Here is a 19,793-nt window from a genome sequence, read left to right on the forward strand (position 1 = left end):
CTCAACCTCCCACCCCGCCATAAAGGTCTCCCCCTTGCTCTCACAGAGATTGTGGAGCACACAGCAAGCTGCAATAACAATGGGGATATTGGTTTCGCTGAGATCACAGCGAGTCAGTAAGCTTCTCCATCTCCCCTTGAGACGGCCAAAAGCACACTCCACCACCATTCTGCACTTGCTCAGCCGGTAGTTGAAGAGTTCTTTTTCAGTGTCCAGGGCGCCAGTATAGGACTTCATGAGCCAGGGCATTAGCGGGTAGGCTGGGTCCCCGAGGATGACTGCAGGCATCTCCACATCCCCAAGAGTTATTATGTGGTCCGGGAAGTAAATACCTTCCTGCAGACCAGAGTTCCTGAAAACACGAGCGTCATGAACCTTGCCCGGCCATCCGACGTTGATGTTTGTAAAACGTCCCCTATGGTCCACCAGTGTTTGCAGCACCATTGAAAAGTAGCCCTTTCGGTTAATGTACTGGCTGGCCTGGTGGTCCGGTCCCAGGATAGGGATGTGAGTTCCATCTATAGCCCCACCGCAGTTTGGGAATCCCATCGCGGCGAAGCCATCTATGATGACCTGCGCGTTACCCAGGGTCACTACCTTTGAGAGCAGTAGCTCAACGATTGCGTTGGCTACTTGCATGACAATAACCCCCACGGTAGATTTGCCCACGCCAAAGTGGTTCGCGACTGACCGATAGCTGTCCGGCGTTGCAAGCGTCCAGAGGGCTATGGCCACTCGTTTCTGGACACTCAGGGCTGCTCGCATCCCGGTGTCATTGCGCTTCAGGGCAGGGGAGAGCAACTCACAAAGGTCCATAAAAGTCCCCTTCCGCATGCGAAAGTTTCGCAGCCACTGGGATTCATCCCAGACCTGCAGCACTATGCGGTCCCACCAGTCCGTGCTTGTTTCCCGGGCCCAGAATCGCCATTCCACAACATCCACATGACCCATTGCCACCATGATGTCCTCGGCGCGGGGTCCCATGCTTTGTGACAGCTCTGTGCCACTCTCAGACTTCAGGTCCTCACCGCGCTGCCGTAGCCTCCTCGCCCGATTTCTCAGCATCTCCCTCTGGAAAAGGTGGATGATAAGGTGCGAGGTGTTGACAACGGCCATAACTGCAGCAATGGTCGCAGCGGGCTCCATGCTCGCAGTGCTGTGGCGTCCGCGCTGTCACTCACCAGAAAAGTGCGCGAACTGATTTCCCGTCGGCGCTTTCAGGGAGGGAGGGCGGGAGTGACGGTTGGATGACAACAGTTACCCAAAAGCACCCTCGACACATTTTTTTACCCAGAAGGCATTGGCTGCTCGACCCAGAATTCCAATGGGCAGCGGGGACTGCGGGAACTGTGGGATATCTGCCCACAGTGCACCGCTTCCAATGTCGATGCTTGCCCCGTTAGTGTGGACTCACAAAGTCGAATTACTGTCCTTAGTGTGGACACACACGTTCGACTTTGTAATATCGATTTCACATATTCGATTTAAGTAAAATCGAACTACTCTCATAATGTAGACATACCCTTAGAAGAGAGAGATCAGTTATAACAGAAAGTTACATAGGTTTTGCATTGCTATTGTTTTGTTTAGACAATTTATTCTGTTCTTGATTTAAATAAAAATGAACTAGGCTATTATTGAACCTGAATTTGCATTAGCAGAAGGCTAGGTAGTGCTATAATGCATTTTGATTTTTCAGGCACACTTAAATGTCACCCCCATTAGGGTTATGATTAAGGGTCATTTTATTATTTGTTTTCATCATGCTCTATAGCTCAAAACACTCACTGTTCAGGAGATGTGGAGTGGAATAGCTATGCTAATGGCATTTTAAAAAAATAATTGCAAGGAACTTACACAAACAGAAGTTACCAAACGAAAAACAGACATGCCATGTGAAGAAATGATGAATTACACTTTAATGGATTAGTAGACCCTCTTTCTTTAGCTCTATTTTATACAGGGTCACAGTTTACTGTGCTATGTCAGACACAGTTTTAAGAACTCCTTTATCTTCATAGATGCAATTAATGCTAAAATAAGTACAATGCTTGCAGCGCTGTAGGATAAGGCTTTGATAAGTCTTCAAAGAAAGATTTTTTTTCTTTTACTTTTAGATGTGGATACTCTTAATGTAAGAATATTTTCAATGAAGCCTCTGTAGCATAATAACTCAGTAGGTTGTCCTTTGATGCACTTAAATACCCTGTGGTCTATAATATACTCTGAGAGACAAAGGCTTGGTCTACACTACATACGTACTTCAGTATAACTGCGTTGCTCAGGAGCATGAAAAATCCACGCTCTTCCACTGACATAGCTACAGCCTCTCGTGGAGGTGGACTTACGAACCCGAAGAGAGAGCTATCTACCATCGGCTTAGTGTCTTCACCAGACGTGCTGCAACAGAGCCGCTGCATCAGCACAGCTGTACCAATGTAAATTTGTAGTGCGGACCTGTCCAAAGTCTGCTCTCAGGTTCTCCAGTGTAAATCCAAACTAATTCCACTGTCTTCAGAGGAGAGTAACCCTGGATTTGTACTGGAGTAGCACAGAACAATTTAGGCCAGACTTCCTTTACATCCTATGCAAACTGATCTCTGTGTGTGAAACACCCTCTTTCCATCTCTTCCCAAATTCTTGCAGTTTGAATTTTTGGCTCTGTTGCAAATCCACATTTTAAGGGCCATGTTTAAGGATCTCAGGTTTACAAAGGAGAATGTTCTTGAGTCTACATTTCAATGCATATTTTAATTCTGATAACGTAGTTAAACCATCTGAACTTTTCTTACTACTAACCTTTTCAGTACAGAGACATTTAAAAATAAATCTTTTTTCCCCCTGTACTATAAAACTCTCACTTCAGACTATGACACAAAAAGGTCTGTAGTCTTATATAGTCATAATTTGAACCCATCATTTTTCTTTTTTTTTTATTCTAACTCAGATCTCCTTACACCTCTATCTTTAAAGGAATTTCTTACATCAGTGCTAGAGAAAAGAATTGCTAACGATAACAGGCTGTCCAGGTGAGCATCACTCGGATAATCCATCCCAATACACACAAGTGCTGATTGCAAAAAAACAGATGTATGCAGATGGACCTCTGTGCCAGTTTGGAGAAATCCTATTGAAGTCAGTGGGGTTCCTCCACAGCACAGGGATCTTTACATGCACATGACTGTGCAGGATTGGAGCCTTATATATTTTTTTTAAATAACTACTGAGTGTTTTGGATGTCCAGTTTGTGACCCCTTAAAAGGGCCTGTTTTTGAGAAGTGTCAGACACTCAAAATCATCAGTCATGCTTGAACCTGTAGACCTAGATATCTATCTATGTTCTTTCATGGCCCCCATCATCATGATATCCAACAGCCTCATAGTCATTAAGTATTTACCATCATGACACCACTGAGAAGCAGGAAGGATGGAGAATTGAGGCACAGAGAGATTAAGGGCCTGATCCATCTCCCTTTAAATCCAATGGAAAGACTCCATGGACTTTAATGAGAACTGGATTTGACACTAAGGGCCTGATGTTCAAAGGTAATTAGGTGCCTAAAGATACAAATAGGCAATGCAAAAACGGTCTTCAAAAAGTGTATGTGTGTGGGGGGGTGTCCTATCATAATCTGGGAGCAGCAGCTCAATTAATTATTTTTATGTATTTATTTATTTTGCTGTGTCTGTGACCTATAGTGTCTCCCCACTCCACGTGCGTGTGCACATTTTTTAAGTACTGCAGATAGGCACCTATTACAATCTTCAGAAGGCTTAGGTGCCAAATGCCACTGATTTCAATGGGAGTTCAGCACCAAGGCACTTCTCAAAATACCACTAGCCGCCTAGCTGTATCTTCAGGCATCTAAATACTTTTGTAAATTTGGCTCTAAAAATCAACACAAGGTCCCACAACAAGTCTGTGGTAAAGGCAGGAATTGAATGGAGTGCCCAAACCACACATTAACTACAACCCCGTCCTTCTTCCTTGTTCCAGATATCCATGTCCAACAGTAACTTCAGCAGGCTGAGCTAAAACTGTTTGATTGATCTTTAAATTAAGTGGCTGAAATAAACATTTTAATTAAGATTGACCATTAAGTTAATATTAATAATTGCATAACAATTCATTTAATTAAAAAAATCTTGCTGGAAGTTGATTAGCTAGATGATAGGAACATCTCATTTACATTTACAAACCTCTTAAATGTCAAAAATATATGCATTTGATAATCATTTTGTATTTGTTTAGCAAACAAGAACTCTCTTGTTAAATATGTTTTGTGAGCAATGACATGACAAGGATCATATTCTCTGCCTACTCACCTTTGGAGTCCAGGCTGCACTATCCAGAGTAAATGCCAGTCTGCTCCAGAGCCCCAATATCCCGTTTCCCAGTATCCAGTGGAATCATAACTTTTAGTGACATTCATGCTCTGTAAAGTCAGACAGTCAGAATCCGCTCTCTACTGTAGGGATTACTAGTGAAATATATGTAAAGAACCCTGAGTAATGTTACCAGGAGCTGAATCTAGCTCTGTGACTTCACTGGGGGAATGTACAGTATGGGATTCCTAATTTAGCATTTTGCTATGGCAGAAGAGGGCTGATGAAATTCCTGTCCACAACAGAGATGAATCATCATATATATAAATCCATTACAATCAACACACCCCACAGACTATGGTGAGAGATTGTGGCATCTGATGAAGTGGGTTTTAGCCCACGAAAGCTTATGCCCAAATAAATGTGTTAGTTTCTAAGGTGCCACAAGGATTTCTCATTGTTTTTGCATCACATATACAATGCACAGAAAGGGGTGCCTCCACAAATGTGAATTTTGGCTGGATCAAGCCTCTCTGGCAAATGGTTCACATGAAGTTTTGTTTTACAATTGCACAGTAGTGACCTGATTCTCATTTATGCTACCGTCCCTTTACACCTCTTTAGCAGTGTAATTTACACTTACTTTAAGAGCAGTGTAAAGTGACCTTAGTGTAAATTATAATCAAGCCCTAAATTTGATTAAGATGTGTTAACTGTGCTTGACATTTATTAGTTCTTTAGATGGCAGAGGATAAGATATTGTCCTTTGGTGAATGAAAGACTGTAATTCACTCAAGGCTCACACACACCCTGCCAATGCCATAAACCTCAAGTGCAGAGCACTCTAGAAGCCTGAGGGGGGGGGGCGGGGGAGATGTATATTCACTTTGGGCCATAAACTGCTGCTTCTAAAAAAAATTACCATACTTTAGATAAGCAGACAATTCAACATTAATATTAATACTGATGTGGCATCATCCAGGCCAATCAGTATCAAAATGATCAATATTTCCACAGATTGATTGTTTTTTGAAAGTGTAAGAAAAAATGCAATAAAAAATCAGATGGAAAAAAAAATGTCAAAAATGTAATACAAGGAAATGCCAGCTGGAGCTTCCAGTTTCATGAACTTTGTTTATGATGTCACAATAAATCTTCAGTGGAATGATGCCTGTGTACCACATGATTGAAATGATATCCACTCCTCTAAGTATACGACTATGTATATAAAACATTTTACATGTATAATTTAATCTGACGCTGAATATTTTCTTGAAGACTACTGTAGGCTTCATTTTCAGAGTGCTCTAAGACATTTGAAACATCTGACACCATAGTGGTACTGATACCAAAGTATGACATATCCTGAATTTTAGGACCAGTTGCGCAGGTTCCAGCAGGAGTTTAACATATATGTCCTGTCTGTCATGTATGTCTACAATATTGACAGAATGACAAACTAATTTCAAAGAAAAGCGATGTGAGGTTCTTTATATATATTTCATTAGTCATACTTACAATGAAAAAAACCAACACTGATACTAAAAAATACATTACCCCTCTTAAAACCACCACTGATGTACCAATAACCTGTCTGTACATGATGAGTGGGAGTCAAGGGAAGTTTCCTTCCTATAAAGGAATAGATGTTTTCATAATTTTCTCTTTCATCCTGGAAAAAGTGTAACTGATTAACTTTTTAAATATTCCTTTATGTATGCTAAGATCAAAGTGTGGTGTGTTTTTAATTTTGGGCTTTACATCTTGAAATTGAGTAATAGCATTTTTTATTCAATTTTTCAGTGAAATGCGGACAGAAGAAATGTGATATCTTGGCATACAATTATTATTATTATTCCTTAAAATAAAATAAAAATCCAAAACACTACCCCTTGAGTTGTGGTCACTGGATATATTCCAGAAAGTTATCTTCATTTTTGTTTTAAAAGAACTAGAAGTCAGCATGTTGCTATTGCTTCTTGACATAAAGATAATGTCCTTTATGTCCAGTTTACAGCTCAGTTCTGTAACACTATCATAGCAGAGTCTTTACCACTTTAAATGATAAAAGTTTCAATAGGCACTTTAGTGGAATTAAGAAAAATCTACCACTCTTCCACCGTGATGCCAGAAAGCTAGCTTCCGTCTAAGTTGTCATATCAGTACATTGTAGCTAATAGGCCTGAGCTTGTCTCAGTGTTATTCCCAAGTAACAAAAAACAACAACAAAAAAGTATATCTTACAGGGTTTATCCTCCCTTTGCAGACCAAATCAAAACTGACAGTATGATAAATATAGTAACTTGCTGGAAACAGGTGCTGTCTTTTTATAATCAAAGGAATCTTGTCCTATAAAGCCTGGGTTTTATTTTTAATTTGTTGTTGTTCTAGTTTTCTTATTCTTTCCTTTTGCCCCCCCCCCCCTTAAGTTCCTTTTTTAGGTTTTTCATTTTTTTTCTTTCCGAACATCTCTGCCAAGACTTTAAAGCGGGGTCCCCAGTCACTCAGGTAATCGTAATCCTGGTCTGCATCTGTAGTAAGTGAATCTATAGAGCTCAGAGACTCTGCTACAGATCCATTTCCTTCATAGGCATAGGTTGCCAGTGAATCATAAGGGGGTGCAGTGGGATCCGCATCGTTTTCCTGCAGCCTTTGATTAATGAAATCTCTTATGTCTGTGTTGTCTTCCACTGGTGGTCTCTGACGTGGGAAACATAGAGAGTCTGGTTTTATATCCCTGCGTATTTTGTTATCTTCAATCACTTTTGGATTCCTCAGGGCACCGATGTCGAAAGCCTGGGTGTCTTCCTCCCCACCTCCTTCATCATCATAATGGATAACATTGTCTCTGATGTCTTCTTTAGAGGTCATCAGGGTGTCTTTTTTCTTCTGCCTTCGAAGTGCTACGTACAGCACAACAATGACTGGAACAAGGGAAGAATTGTAAATTAAGACAAGTATGGAAATACCTTGGCTGTCTGCTGACACACTAATATATCCTTCTATGATAGATAAGAGCAATCAAAAGGACCTTTTCTTTAGAAGACATGCTCCTGCTGCTTTTTTTTTTTTAAACAGTGCTATAATCAGTAAGGTAATATTTGCAGCTTGACACACCTAACTCCCATCATTGCTAGCTATGCACCGAATAATGAATAAGCCCCCAGAGGGCTTGCCTTTACTATAGAGCCATGTAGGAATCATATTTTTTTGTTTTGAGGGTAGTTTCACAATGTGAAAATTTATTCCATTCCAAAATGGATGGAAGAAAATTGAAAATTGTTAAAATTTCCTGCAAGCTGAAATTGTGTGTGTGGGAGGAGGGGGGAGGGGGGGATTGTTTGGATTGATCAGAACTTTTCATTCAGATTTTGCCTTTTTTATTTCATATTGTATTTTATAAAACACATTTTAAAATAACTGAAACAAAAATAATTTTGAAACAGAAAACCAATGTTCTGTATCAAAGAGGTCAAAATGTTCCTTATCACTGTTTTTGTTGTTGTTGTTGTTGTTTTTTTCCAATTTGGAAATTAATTTTCATTAATGGTGACATATTTTTTGCTATATGTTTTGTTTATTAACGAACCAGCATATTCTGGTGGAAAAGCGATTCATAATAATATTTGAACATGACCTTGAGGAGTCACACTAATGACATGATGCTGATAGTGACTTTGCAGTCAGGAACAAATCATGTTCAACATGATATCAAAAGGTTGGGCTTAAACCCTGGTCCTAATAATTTACCCAGGAACCAGTGACACAGTACTGAACATGACTTCTCCCTGGCTACACTGACTGCAGGATCATGGCCAATAATATTATGTTAATTAACATGGCTCTTCAAAATGCTGTTCTAACTCAGTGTAGTTTTCTAGTGAAAATGAATCTTAAGGGTACAGCAGGTTGTTGACTTTTGAAATATCTGTTTTTAAAATTTCTGTATCAGGTAGGTTTCTTAAATAACAATTATAGAGGAGGCTTCTAAGTTACAGATACAACAATAAATAGTAGGAAGTGGGTTTGAGATATAGAAGATCACCTTAGGCTATGGGGAGTACGAAAGATTGTCATTGACAAATTAATGTTCCTAGGGCAAGTGTAACATAGCACACTGTTACCAGACTGAGTGGAATGCAGAGAACCACTAATAGACCCAAATCCTCTACTCTGTACAAAGCCAAAGTAAATGGCCCTCAGAGTTCTGTGGGAATCAGTGATGGAACTGACCCCTCAGACTCCAGAGTCTCTTAGCAGCTGTTGCTATAGTCCGTGTTACCCAGTTGCTGTGTCACAGCATAGAATTATAGACATGTAGGACTGGAGGGGACCTTGATAGGTCATCTAGTACAGTGTTTCTCAATCTTTTGGGGCTCAGGACCCATTTGTAAAAGTTTACGACCTGTCTCAACCCAGTAAATAGTCTGAGGGTGGAGGTCCTGGGATGGTTTCGGTCAGATCCCGTCCCCTGTGGGGGATGGGTCTTGTCAGGCACTCGCTCCTCAGTGGCAGCTCCTGCAGCTCTGTACTGTGAGGTTGGTTGTTGGGCTTGGCTCTCCTCTCTGGGCATTGCAACATCTGGGGTTGAAGCACAGCTCAGGTTTGGCCTGTCCCCCTCACTGGACTAAATTTGTAAGAGTGAAGTTGTTACCTGGCTCATGGGGCTGCAGTGCCACTCACTCACATTTTGCCTACCCACGCTCCCATCATCATGGGCAGGCCATCCAGCACCATGTGACAGGAACAATTGGAGTTGCCATCTGACCCTTTGAAACATTCTGGCAACCCGATTTTGGGTCCCGACTCCGGGGTTGAGATACCCTGAACTGACCAGTCCCCTGCACTGAGGCAGGACTATTAGTAGTAATAGTGTTATCTAGAACAGTGGTTTTCAACCTGTGGCCCCCCAGATCCTTGGAGGTCCACAGACCATGACTAAGATTTACAAGAGGGTCCACACTGCCATTTGAATTTTTTTAGGGGTTCACAAATGAAAAATGGTTGTAAATCAGTGATCCAGACCATCCCTGACAGGTTTTTGCCTAACCTGTTCTTAAAAATCTTCAAGGACAGAGATTCCACAATCTCCCTAGGTAATTTGTTCCAGTGCATAACTATCTTATATGCCGGGAGTGAGTGTGTTCAGGTGTGTGTCCTCCACCAGTAGTTGTGTGTAAGGAGCTGGTCTGAAAAGTTTGGATTCAGGGCATTTAATACCTTGAAGTACTATTTTAGGCATAAGCTAACACCTATCAGAATCAGAGTCTACTGTGTAAGCAATAAAGTAGGTTTGATTACACTAATAGTGTACTAGGGCTTTATTCTGGGGAAGGTAGGCAGTAGCATGGGCTGCCAATTACATTGTATAAGTAGGTTTCAGAGTAGCAGCCGTGTTAGTCTGTATCCGCAAAAAGAACAGGAGTACTTGTGACACCTTAGAGACTAACAAATTTATTTGAGCATAAGCTTTCGTGGGCTACAGCCCACTTCTTCGGATGTAGCCCACGAAAGCTTATGCTCAAATAAATTTGTTAGTCTCTAAGGTGCCACAAGTACTCCTGTTCTTTTTACTGTATAAGTAAGACCTCATGGTAAAGAGCGCTTGTACTCAAACAGCAATGTCATGCTATGGAATCAGTTTCTGTACAAATGTTATATTATTTTGCAATGGTCCAGTCAGCCACAGTCTACATTATAATTATGTCTTCCTGTCTCATTTCTTCTTTCTTCTTACTTAATCCCTCATAATAATTGAAGAAAGGCCCTTACCAGGTAGCTGCTAGTGCGGACTTAGTAATTTTAAATATATGGAAATCAGTTCCTTATGAAATGTATTTAATCAACACTGTTTCAGAGCAAAATTTGCATTTCAAACCAAACTGTAAGGTATTTTTTCCCTACTCCATAAAAAATGTGTAGTAGTTAGCAGATTGCATGCTCGGATTCAAATTAATGGTCAGTGCTTTGGGATATTTTTCTACAAAGGTAGAAGCATAAATGTTCTCTTTGTAAATAGTCGTACATTTTCAGTGGCCTTTGTTAAACAATAAATGGAACTATGGTGACGCAAATTAATTCACAAGTAGAATCAGAGACATACTTTGTTACAGGATGAAAACTAACCTAGAAGTATAACAATACACAGCAATATTGCGATCAAAGCTCCTGTGCTGAGTCCAACTGGTAGGAAGATTGCTTCAACATTGCAGGATAGGATGGTACCATCAGAATCGCATCTACAAACGTGGATAGTCATTGTGTTTGTGCTGCTCTGTACAGGATAGCTGCTGTCTTCTATCACAACTGGGAGGAAATACAAGTCTTGCTGCCTACGGCTGTAGCCACTTCTCCTGGTTTCAATTCCAGCTGTGTTGTCTGCAAAACATGACAGTCATCATAGGATTGTTTCTATTGTGCTTCACTTAACATTTAAAAGTTTGTATTTTGTTGAACAGCAGAAAAATAATCTGGCTTCCTGAATCAGTGGATTATATATGCTCTGTAAATCCCTTGGTACATTATTACTGAAGCTGTCAAATTCAAATCAGATGCAGCCAAGTTTTTTTTTTTCAAGGCAACAACTAATCTTTGTTGTTTGTATACATTTATCCTGCTAAGCTTGACAGCTAACATTTCAAAGCAGAAATGAAAAAGAATATATATTTCCTTTTTTTTTTTCTGTAACAGGTATTCCATTAGCAGGGGATTTCAATCTTTCCTTTCCTTTCCTTGCAGTGGAGTTTGGATCAGGTCCCTATTATGAATATGTCTCACTTTAACCCTTTTTGGATTTGACAATGAGGCAGCTGGAGGAAGCACAGTACCCCTCGATTTCCCCACCCCACTGAAAACAGACAATTAAAAAAAAATTACAGGAATCAACTGAGCCCTTCATACCATTAGTACATTTGCCACTAATCAGTGCGCAAACTGTACAGAGCTCCCAGGAGCTGAGTTTTGCCACTTCTTCCCAGCAGGAGCTGACTTACCACTGCTTTACATGAATCAAGCAAACTTGAGTAGGAAAGCAATGATGTGAAGATTAAAAGGATTAAGTAGAGGCGAAAGGAAAAGCATGATTGGAAAGCAATTTACTGTCAGGTCTGATTAGGGATAGCCTGCAGTGCTCATTCCCCTTTACCATCTCCCCCATGTGCATTACTGTCTAGTTCAGATCATTTGCTGCAACATTACAAGAGTTCACTTACTAGATGTTTTTTTCCCTTCCCCCTTTGAATCCTGCCACTGAATATAAAGATTAAGAGCCACATCCAGCTCTCAGATACCTATGTTCAACAATCATTAAAGCTGATAGGAGTTGAGTGCAAGTATCTATAGACCAGATTTCTTAAGCACCTAGATACTATTCTGATTAAAGCCGGTTGAACGTTGTCCAACTGAACATCTTTCTGTCAGACAATGGTGTTTCATTGAAATTGAAACTTCCCACAGGAATGTGTCAGTTTTGACAACATTTTGTCATGCTGGGGCAGGGGGGGAGCTTTTTTGATAAGGTCTAAAAGTTCCATTTTTGACCTGAACATTTTGATTTCTTTAGTATCAACATGGCATTCCATTAAGAAAATAATTTTATGTTGTATAGTAATGTCAAAATTGAAACAAAAGATTTCAATAGTCCCAAAATACTCCCCCCCTCCCTTCATGGGTAATTTTTGAAGGGTTTTTTTTTTTTTTTTTTCTAAATCAGAATGAAGACAAAGAATATAAAAATTCTGGAATGTACCACAAAACAGAAACGGTGGTTCCCACACAGATCTAATTCTGATTAGGTGCCTTACGGCTGGTCTACACTTAAAAATGCCACAGCTGCACCACTGCAGTGGCGCTGCTGTAGCTCTTCAGTGTAGAAATGACATACACTGATGGGAGGGATTCTCCTGTCAGTTAGGTAAGCCACCTCCAATAGGTGATAGCTAGGTCAACAGAAGAATTCTTACCTTGACCTAGCGCTGTCTACTAGGGGACTTAAGTTGGCTCAACTATGTTGCTCAGAGGGTGTGGATTTTTCACACCCCTGACTAACGTCGTTAAACCAACCATTTTTTTTTCCATTGTAGAACAGGCCTTGTAAGTACAATAACAGACAGGTAGGATTTGTTCCTAAATGCAAATATCAATAGTTATGGGAAATTAGCATAAAATGGGCCTAAAAAGGTTCTTTGGATGTATGTGTGTGCCTCTGGCACAGTGTTGACTATTCTGGTAACTTGTATTTTATTGTGAGTCCTGCAGTGCTTGGTGTTTTTTCTTTCTTTTATACCCAAACTCCTGGAATCAGGATAATCTCAGCTTTCATTTAAAAATGTTTTAAAACCTCATAGTTGCAGAGAGAAGCTTAAAAACATGAAATCACTTAAAATATTGTTTTTTGTTTCTTTGAATATCTCATGATTTTATGTCATTTGTGATTTTTGGGAGCCTTAACTCATAAGGTTTGAATGGTTGGGGCTGGCAAAACTGCTGCCATTGCAGTTGCTAGGAGTCAGTACACGTCATTAAGAGCAGAATCTGGTAGACTACTTTGGTGTGGTTTCCACTCAGCCTTTGGTCCCACTGATTTCTTCCCCCTGCCCCCACCCCCCACCCCAAAAAGAAGAAAATCAGTGTTATGAGACAAACTCGTTCATGCTTCATTTCCCTTCTGTGCCTTCCTTCTTCATTTCATGGCTGAACTTGAGGTAGAACTGGATGCAGTTGTTTCATGACAAAATGCTGCTTTCTTGAAACCAAAGCCTCTTGTGGGAATGTAACAGTTTTAATGAGAGAGGTTTCTCAAGCCCAGGATGGAATTTCTGGGGAGGGAGAGAGCGAGCCATCCCAGAACAGCCAATAGCCCAGTGGTAAAGGCACTCACCTGGGATGTGAGAGACACAACTCCTTCTGATTCAGGCTATTTGGGGGTGTCTCCCTCTTTTTTTTTTTAATGGAAAAAAAATTTAAGGTCTCAGTTTTGTCATGATATACAATGGGAAAAATTCTGACATCTTGAAAAAATTTTCAGGGCAGTAAATAGAGCTGGTAAATAGAATAAATTAACTGAGGTACTCCTCCTACATTCTACTTCACCTCATTCCTTCAAGCCCCTACCTTCCTATTTCTGGGCTTCTCTTACTCTATCATCAGCTTCTTATTTTTCACCTTCTATCATCAGAAAGGGCTCACTGGCTGACTATGTAGGGGAAACAGTGAACGTGATTGTGCAATAAGTGCTATCAAATGCACTAAGTAAATGAACTGAAAAAAAGAAGAAAGGTGAAACTCTTTGTGTAAAACTTCACTGTGCATGAATCATAATGCACTTACAAAAATGGGCTATTGCATGTACATACTGATGCTGTGTAGTTCTCTTTGGCTTTGACAACAAAATACAAACGCTGGTACAGATTAGTTGGCCTTTTTTTTGACTCATGAACAATTAAGGCAATAGATTATGTAAATATAAAACTGTCATGGATTATTTACATACTGTATTATATTTACATATTCAATAATATTAAAATATTCAATTTACAAAATATGTAAATTATTTACACAGATTAACAAATTTTAAGGCCAAAAGGGACCATTAGATCATCTAGTCTGACCTCCTGTATACCACAGATCCTTACATTTCACCCAGTCACCTTATTGAGTTCAGTAACTCATGTTTGGCTAAAGTATATCTTCTGGAAAGGCACCCAGTCTTGATCTGAAGTCATCAAGAGCTGATAATCCACCATTTCCCTTAGTAATATGGGTAAACAACTTACTCCTGTAGTCTTGGACTGTGAAATTTGGTTTGGTGGACGCCTCAGGTGACAGTCTAAAGGAAAACCTTTGTCCAGCAGGGGACAAATCTTTGTCCGCAGCACTGACAGTCTGAATTACCTGAAACCAGATTGAAATTGAATTTGAGGTCAGTTCACTCTTTTAAAAGAAACAGCTTTGCAAGAACCTTAATGTAGTCATCAAATGAAACAACAGAAATGGACATTTAAGCAATAAGACATGACAGAGACTGTTTCCTGCTGGAATAAAGTGCCATTCTTCTGTGTTGTAAGGTAAGAGGATGAAGGCAGAATGCCACATTCTCTTGCGGAGTGGTGTATCCAAGCAAGTCACACTGTGAGCTGTCTGAATGAGATTATAAAATCATCCCATGAAAATAAAAATGGAAACAAATAAATATTTTGTAACTTGTACCTAAAAAGCATAGTGATAGTCACAGGATAGATATAGATATTCTCTTGCCAAGTAGTAATGTCATACTATATAGTTCGCATTAAGAAAAACATGATAATTAGGATGAAATAAATGCGACTTTCAAAATAGAGACAGGTTTGAATCAAAACTCCAGATCTGAATGCCTTTCACAAACTCTGTGGAAGTTTGGCTCCCCATAGGCTCTTGCTATAATTGGTTTAGAGGGAATGGCCAAGAGTCTGTCTCAGAAGACCTCTTTTGTACACAAATGGCGGAAGGGAAGCATCAGGGCAAAGAGAGAAGGCCAGAGATGCAATAGTTTGGGAGTATGTGTGGGACTCTGTCTTTATCTACACGTACATCTTGCACTGGTTAGAGTAAAATTGTTTTTAAAGCTGATGTAGTAAAACCGGTACAAACCCCTTTGTGGATGCTCTTAAGTCACTTTGCACCAGCTTTATTGATTACCAACTTAATACCAAACTTATGTAAAAATGCTTTTTATCAGCAGCTTTCGTAGCTCTTTACAAAGGAGGTTAGTACCATGTCCCCATTTTAAACATAGGGAAAGTGAGGCATAGACTCATAGACTCATAGACTTAAAGGTCAGAAGGGACCAATATGGTCATCTAGTCTGACCCCCTGCATGATGCAGGCCACAAAAGCTGACCCCCCCACTTTCCCTTAGCTCTGCTGTTGAAGTCTCCAGATCGTGATCTAAAGACTTCAAGACGCAGAGAATCTTCCAGCTTGCGACCCCTGCCCTATGCTGCGGAGGAAGGCGAAAAACCTCCAGGGCCACTGCCAATCTACCCTGGAGGAAAATTCCTTCCCGACCCCAAATATGGCGATCAGCAGAACCCCGAGCATACAGGCAAGATTCTCTAGCCAGACCCTCATTTGACCAGCGATGGCCGTTATTGCCTAATTGATTAGAATCACGTAATCCCATCAAACCATTCCCTCCATAAACTTATCTAGCCTAATCTTGAAGCCAGAGAGGTCTTTCGCCCCCACCGTTTCCCTCGGAAGGCTGTTCCAAAATTTCACTCCTCTGACGGTTAGAAACCTTCGTCTAATTTCAAGCCTAAATTTCCCCACGGCCAGTTTATATCCATTCGTTCTCGTGTCCACATTAGCACTGAGCTGAAATAATTCCTCCCCCTCCCTGGTATTTATCCCTTTGATATATTTAAAGAGAGCAATCATATCCCCCCTCAGCCTTCTTTTGGTTAGGCTAAACAAACCAAGCTCCTCGAGTCTCCTTTCATAGGAAAGGTTTTCCATTCCTCGGATCATCCTAGTTGCCCTTCTCTGTACCCGTTCCAGTTTCAGTTCATCCCTTTTAAACATAGGAGACCAGAACTGCACACAGTACTCCAAGTGAGGTCTCACCAGCGCCTTGTATAACGGAAGCAGCACCTCCCTGTCCCTACTAGAAATACCTCGCCTTATGCATCCCAAGATCGCATTCGCTTTTTTCACAGCCACGTCGCATTGCCGACTCATAGTCATCCTGCGATCAACCAGGACTCCGAGGTCCTTCTCCTCCTCAGTCACTTCTAACCTATGCGTCCCTAGCTTATAACTGAAATTCTTATTAGTCATCCCTAAATGCATCACCTTACACTTCTCACTATTAAATCTCATCCTATTACTAATACTCCAATTTACAAGGTCATCCAAGTCTCCCTGCAGAATATCCCGATCCTTCTCCGAGTTGGCAATGCCTCCCAACTTTGTGTCATCCGCAAACTTTATCAGCCCACTCCTACATTCGGTTCCGAGGTCAGTAACGAATAGATTAAATAAAATCGGACCCAGAACCGAACCTTGAGGAACCCCACTGGTGACCTCCCTCCAATCTGACAGTTCACCTTTCAGTACTACCCGCTGCAGTCTCCCCTTTAACCAGTTCCTTATCCACCTCTGGATTTTCCTGTCGATCCCCATCTTATCCAATTTAACCAATAATTCCTCATGCGGAACCGTATCAAACGCTTTACTAAAATCGAGGTATATTAGATCCACCGCATTTCCTTTATCTAGACAGATGACATGTCTTGCCCGAGGTCACAAAGCAGGCCAGTGGAAAGAGATGAAACTAGAACCTAGGTCTCCAAAGTCCCTGGTCCAGTGCTCTATCCACTAAGCCCCATAAAAGCATGCTGTAAACTGATGTCTGTATGCCTTTATAAGAGCTTTCATTGGTTTTAAAAAAGAAAGCACTTTAGTTAGAAAACACTTAATATTGGTACCTGTTCAAGCTTTGCAATGCTCACCTGAACCAATTTTTTTAAGATTCTCCCATCACTAGTATCAGTGACTAGATAACACACTGATAGAGGCTTTATAAACACCATATATTACATTATACCGGTAAAATAATAAGGTAGAATACATAAGACAGATTAGTAGACAGAGGTACATGCAGACTATAGATGCCCACTGATTATTACAGCACCTCACTGATACTGGTTGATACACAATGCTCCTTTTGTGGTAAATTTTGAGCTCTCCCAGCCTTCTTCCCAAAATAAAAACAAATGGGTTGGCACTGACATTGGGATGAAGTACAAAAACTGAAAAACTGCCACCACCTAAATATAGATGTGGGTTAGCTCCCTGGCTTCTCAATGGAACCAACAATTTTTTGTCAGTCAATTTTTATATATTCATGTGTTTTGAAATCACAGACAAAACTGTCACTTAAAAATTAGTATGATGGTTACATAGGCAGGTGTGTTTTGCTTTTTGCTAGTCACTGATTATAGAGCAGGCAAAATCATTCTAATTCCATAGCTGATAACCAATATTCCCTCTAATTTTTTCCATTCATGTGTGAAATTCATTTTGTTATGTGCACCAGTATGGAGGTAATGTGCGGATGTGCACCATCAGTAGAAACAAAAAACCTAGATATAATATATATATTTTTAAAAAGTTACCATAGGGATAATTACTCCAGCCAGGACAGGTTAGGCATTTTAGAACTCACTACTCAAAGAATTAAATTTAAGCATAAAAGAGAAATAAAAATTATGAAATGAGTAGACCAGCCAAAAAAATAAAATAGCACTTTGAAAGAATAAAATTAGAGACTATGTGCGCATTGCAGGAAGTAACAACAACAAGAATAATACATGTGTTGGGAGGTGAGTGTGAAAGACTGTGTGTATGTGTGCACGTGAGACACAAAGTGTGAATGTGAGACACAGAGAAAATGTGTGTGTGTGTGAAAGAGAAAGAGACACACACACACGCACACATCTCTCTCCTCCGTGGCCCCAAGGCTGGGGGAGAGGAGTCTCTCCCTGGCCGCCACAGCCCCAAGACTGGGGCCAGGGGAGAGAGCTGTTTCTCCGGTCCCAGCCACAGCCCCGGGCAGACCTGGCGCCTGGGGTGAGTGGCGTCTCTCCCATCCCTGCTGCAGCCCCAGCTGGAACTGGGGCTGGGGGAGAGAGGCATCTCTCCCTCCCCCTAGTCTAGCATGCCCCAAGCTCCTCCAAACCCCCACCACCTCACCCCACTGCCCCCACCCTCCACATTCTTCATGCAAACCTATGTGCATGCCTGCGTGGCTGGTGCGTGGCCCTTGATGGCCTAATGTGCGGCCACACAGGCACACACTTAGAGGGAATACAGCTGATAACTGAAGTAATCAAACTGTTAAAGCTGCAAGCCCTGTTTCCTTGAGGCAAAATTTTGATAATTACAAAAGATGTTATGGCCTAGGGCTTTGCAGACCTTTGACTGTTCAGCACTTAAACAGGACCACATATCAAAGAATTGTGGACCAAATTCTGATGCTTCAGTCAGTTGAGAAACATCTTACTCTGCGTATTTTACTATTGACTGAAATGGATCACTTGTGGAGTAACGTGCTGTTCAGCTGAGTGAGGGTATCACAATCAGATCCTGAGTGTAATGTGTATATTTCAGACTGCTGATTTTGGGTGAAAATATGTCTGCTTTATTGAGACTTCTTCCCAGGTAAGGAACATATGGATAAAGACACCTGACCAAGTATCATCTAATTGCTTCCTTGAGCCCACCCCTGCTGTTTTATCCACCTGTTGTATATAGTCTTATGCTTAATCCTAAACTCTTTGGGGTAGGAATTGTCTCTTTTATATGCTTGTACAGTGCCTACAATGGGGCCCTGGCCTCTAGGTGCTACCATAATATAAATAAATAGTCCCAATAACAGAAAATGTGATGGGCAACAATAAGAATTTCAAAAGGCCAATGCTTGTTTTCATTGGGAACACATAGCTAATTTCCAAAAGGATTACAAGCTGATACTATCAAAGCTTTCTAGGGAATTTGGATGCTGAATCTTTGGTGCTCAAATCGCTTAGGCAGCTTTGAAAAATCTCATCCACAATTTTTTATTTTTAAGTGTGTCCCATGAACAATACAGTTTTTTATTTTTTTTTTAAACTGGCTTTTACTTTTATAAAATAATAGTAACATTAAAAGGAAACCAAAATATCAAAATACCTGTCCCGGTTTTGCGTTTTCACATACAGATGTCTCATATGGCACTGAAATTTCTGGAGGAAATTCGTTGACATCTAAGACATTTATTATAACATTGACCTTGCTGGTTAGTAATGGATTACCTATAAAAAATTTTAGACAGAAAGAAAGAAAAATTAGGAAATACTATTTCTGTATGTCCCTCTCAGCAGTGCCCATTATCTTGCATGAAACAGTCATGGGTTCCAGATACACAGCTTTCACACTAGTGCAACTCCTTGACTTCAACGGACTTAGTTTTCATTCTTACCAGTGTGAGATCTGACTCAATTCAAGGGCTTTATTGTTTTGGACCAGATCCTGATTACCTAACTTACACTGAGTAGTATCTTCCTATTCATGGAGTAAGGTAATTACTCAATACAAGTAAGGGTATCTGAAATTGACTCTTCAGATGGAAATTATAGGTGCATACTATTTTTAAACCACTTTAAAATAATTCTACTGCTAATCATTTCCCATGATTTAAAACTGTATTCATTTTTTCTAATGATGAAATATAAAAAAACCCATAAACCTAATACTTACAAGCTGCTATACATCTTCAAGATGCTGTATAAATGGTAATTAATTAAGAAAGTAAATAGATATACACATTGTATGGATGGGGAAAATGAGAGAGAAGGGTTCAGTGACTTGCCAAAAAGCCACAGAGTAAGCCAGTGACAGTCAGCTTTGGAACTCAGGTGTCTCTAGATTATAAACCAATGGTTAGTCCA

At 40.5% G+C, this 19,793-nt stretch overlaps 1 protein-coding gene across 1 annotated transcript in view; it reads right to left on the reverse strand.

Moving 5' to 3' along the window:
* Positions 1-1,368: 1,368 nt before the first annotated feature.
* Positions 1,369-19,793, reverse strand: part of CDH12 (cadherin 12) — a gene marked incomplete at its 3' end in the record, with an annotated part of 240,956 nt that continues 222,531 nt past the window's right edge. The window contains exons 8-12 of the mRNA XM_024217116.2: positions 19,036-19,157; positions 14,100-14,217; positions 10,453-10,704; positions 6,789-7,250; positions 1,369-1,391 (exon numbers count right to left, since the gene is read on the reverse strand). Of these exons, the coding sequence (XP_024072884.2) occupies positions 1,369-1,391; positions 6,789-7,250; positions 10,453-10,704; positions 14,100-14,217; positions 19,036-19,157 (977 nt within the window). The remainder of the gene's footprint in view (positions 1,392-6,788; positions 7,251-10,452; positions 10,705-14,099; positions 14,218-19,035; positions 19,158-19,793) is intronic.

The sequence above is a fragment of the Terrapene carolina genome, unplaced genomic scaffold (assembly GCF_002925995.2).
Source record: "Terrapene carolina triunguis isolate 2854851 unplaced genomic scaffold, T_m_triunguis-2.0 Scaffold48, whole genome shotgun sequence".
Taxonomy (NCBI): domain Eukaryota; kingdom Metazoa; phylum Chordata; order Testudines; family Emydidae; genus Terrapene; species Terrapene triunguis.